General features: G+C 36.7%; 2 protein-coding genes across 2 annotated transcripts in view; one reads left to right on the plus strand and one right to left on the minus strand.

Annotated features, from left to right (window-relative positions):
* SARC_03909 (hypothetical protein) overlaps positions 1-932 on the minus strand; it is a 7470-nt gene extending 6538 nt beyond the window's left edge. The window contains exon 1 of the mRNA XM_014302279.1: positions 615-932. Within this exon, the coding sequence (XP_014157754.1) occupies positions 615-869 (255 nt within the window). The 5' untranslated portion in view covers positions 870-932. The remainder of the gene's footprint in view (positions 1-614) is intronic.
* Positions 933-1551: 619 nt separating this feature from the next.
* The window catches only part of SARC_03910 (hypothetical protein), a 4602-nt gene continuing 3871 nt past the window's right edge, over positions 1552-2282 (plus strand). Inside the window, exon 1 of the mRNA XM_014302280.1 lies at positions 1552-1816. Within this exon, the coding sequence (XP_014157755.1) occupies positions 1749-1816 (68 nt within the window). The 5' untranslated portion in view covers positions 1552-1748. The remainder of the gene's footprint in view (positions 1817-2282) is intronic.

The following is a 2282-nucleotide window of genomic DNA, read 5'->3' on the forward strand; positions in this document are numbered from 1 at the left end:
CCAACACACACACTACTATATATATATATATATATATATACTACTACACCTACCACCCACCCACCCACCCACCACCTACTACTATATATATATATATATATATATATATATATATATATATATATATATATATATATATATATATATATATATATATATATATATATATATATATATATGTATATATTAAACCAAGCATACAATATTGACTAACTAATAATCAAACGGTCGTCCGAGTGTTGCACCAGGCATAGACTTATATATAGGTTCTCTGGGTAGGAATAATCCTTTGTAAGTACTTGTGATAAGTGCATTGATACACTCAAACATAACCAGATATAGAATGCCATCGAATGCAAGCAAGTACTCTGTATCAATTTACTCATGAAGCATGGCCAATTAACTTGTCCAAGAGAGCAAATAATCGCTATTCTAGCACACTAGAGAAGTCCCTGTGGCAATACTATTATACAATCATCTCCATTTCTGATAGAAGCAAACACGAGTGCACCAAGAGAATAGCTTTATAGGACTATGACGACATGTGCGTTGACCAAATGCACATTTTGTTCTCAGGAGGCAATTTCAAGCAGGCGCGGAGTTCAATCGCATACCTTAAAGTTAACGTTGAACAAGAGATTGAGCAACGTGCTTTTCCCCCCAGACTGGGGCCCCAGAATTGAAACAACATTATAATCCAACCCAGACGCGTAGAAGTTGCCCGAGAATTTTTCCATCTGATCTTTACAAGTGGGATTGAACGAGTAGTCCTCTTGTACAATCTGCACTAAATCCAATGTTTCCGGTGTTGTGTTTGTCGAGGCTACCACCTCTTCAGCAGAAGGTGCTGTGGTTGTAGGGTCAGCCATCGTAATAGTCTTATCTCTCTCTGAGTGCTAACACTCGTCCGCAATGTAAGACAAGTATAGCTGTATCGTATGTTTCATACACAAAGATGAATATGACGCCCTTTAAAAAACAGTGTTCACATAATTTTTGGAGCCTATCCGAGGTGGCTGGTCCTGGACTTCACAGATTGTCGATGAATCCCGATTGTTTTTTTTTGATTTATCACCAAAAAATAATCGGATCAATATTCTTGTTTTATTCATTATTATTGTCGGTAGGCTAAAAATATTTAAATATGTATGATATTCTCGATTTTGTTTTTGTTTGAAAAAAAGTATATTCATCATTGTTGACATTGGGTGATTATGTGGGTCGGACTTGACAGTTGCCACACACACGCTATATAAAGTTTTAGAAGAAAAAAAACCCCTTTCTGGGGCTTCTGGGGCTTCTGGGGGTTGTGTCCTTATATATTCAGCCGGGGTCTCATTTTTGATTTTTTTGGTCCGGCTTGTAGGACTGAGTCTTGTGTTCGGATTATTTCTAAAAAAACCCCAGAAGACTTGTCCGGCACTTTTAGAGTTATTAAAAACATTCTGTTTTTCATTGTAAAAAATAAATACAAAAGTCGAAAAAAGGGTTGATTTGAAGATATATATATTCATAAAAAGGTCACCTGGTGGCTGGTGGCTGGTGCGGGTGCTGGTATTTACTGGTGCAGCGCTAAGGTGACTATATTTGCCGACTAACCTATAATATTTGAATATCACGGTATTGTTCACCCCTGTAAATAGACTCTCTCCCTGTAGTTCATGACCTCAGGGTGTGCACGTACACATACAACAAGTATATAGTTGGATACATAGTCTATAATCTGACTTAGTTGTTTTGAGGGCAATATGGTCACAAAGTTGAATGATAATGCCGAGAAGCTCGTGCTGGATATCATTAGCCGCTTTCAAAGAAGGTGAGGGAAAGTACGATGCACACACATATCAACGCAGTAAGAGCACATATGATTCCATACGAAGTAAGAAACATGATCCACCAAATAGGTCCAGCTTATTTATTCTAGGTGTTTACATTCGCATACGTTTGAAGTCGCGTACTTACAAACATATATATGTATTGTTCCTAGCATTTACTCATTTAGGTACATTATGTATGGAGCACACGAGTATATACATACTGACGACAGACAGAGCAGTAAATATGTATCAAAATGTATAACTATATTTGTACGAATAAACTCACACACACACACACACACACACACGCACACACACACATACACTCACACACGCACACACACACACACACACACACACACATATATATATATATATATATAGATTCATATGCATAATATATATATATAAATACGCACATTCACATACGCACACACAATATATACATATATACATGCATATATA

This window comes from Sphaeroforma arctica (genome assembly GCF_001186125.1).
Source record: "Sphaeroforma arctica JP610 unplaced genomic scaffold supercont1.209, whole genome shotgun sequence".
In the NCBI taxonomy this organism is placed as follows: domain Eukaryota; class Ichthyosporea; order Ichthyophonida; genus Sphaeroforma; species Sphaeroforma arctica.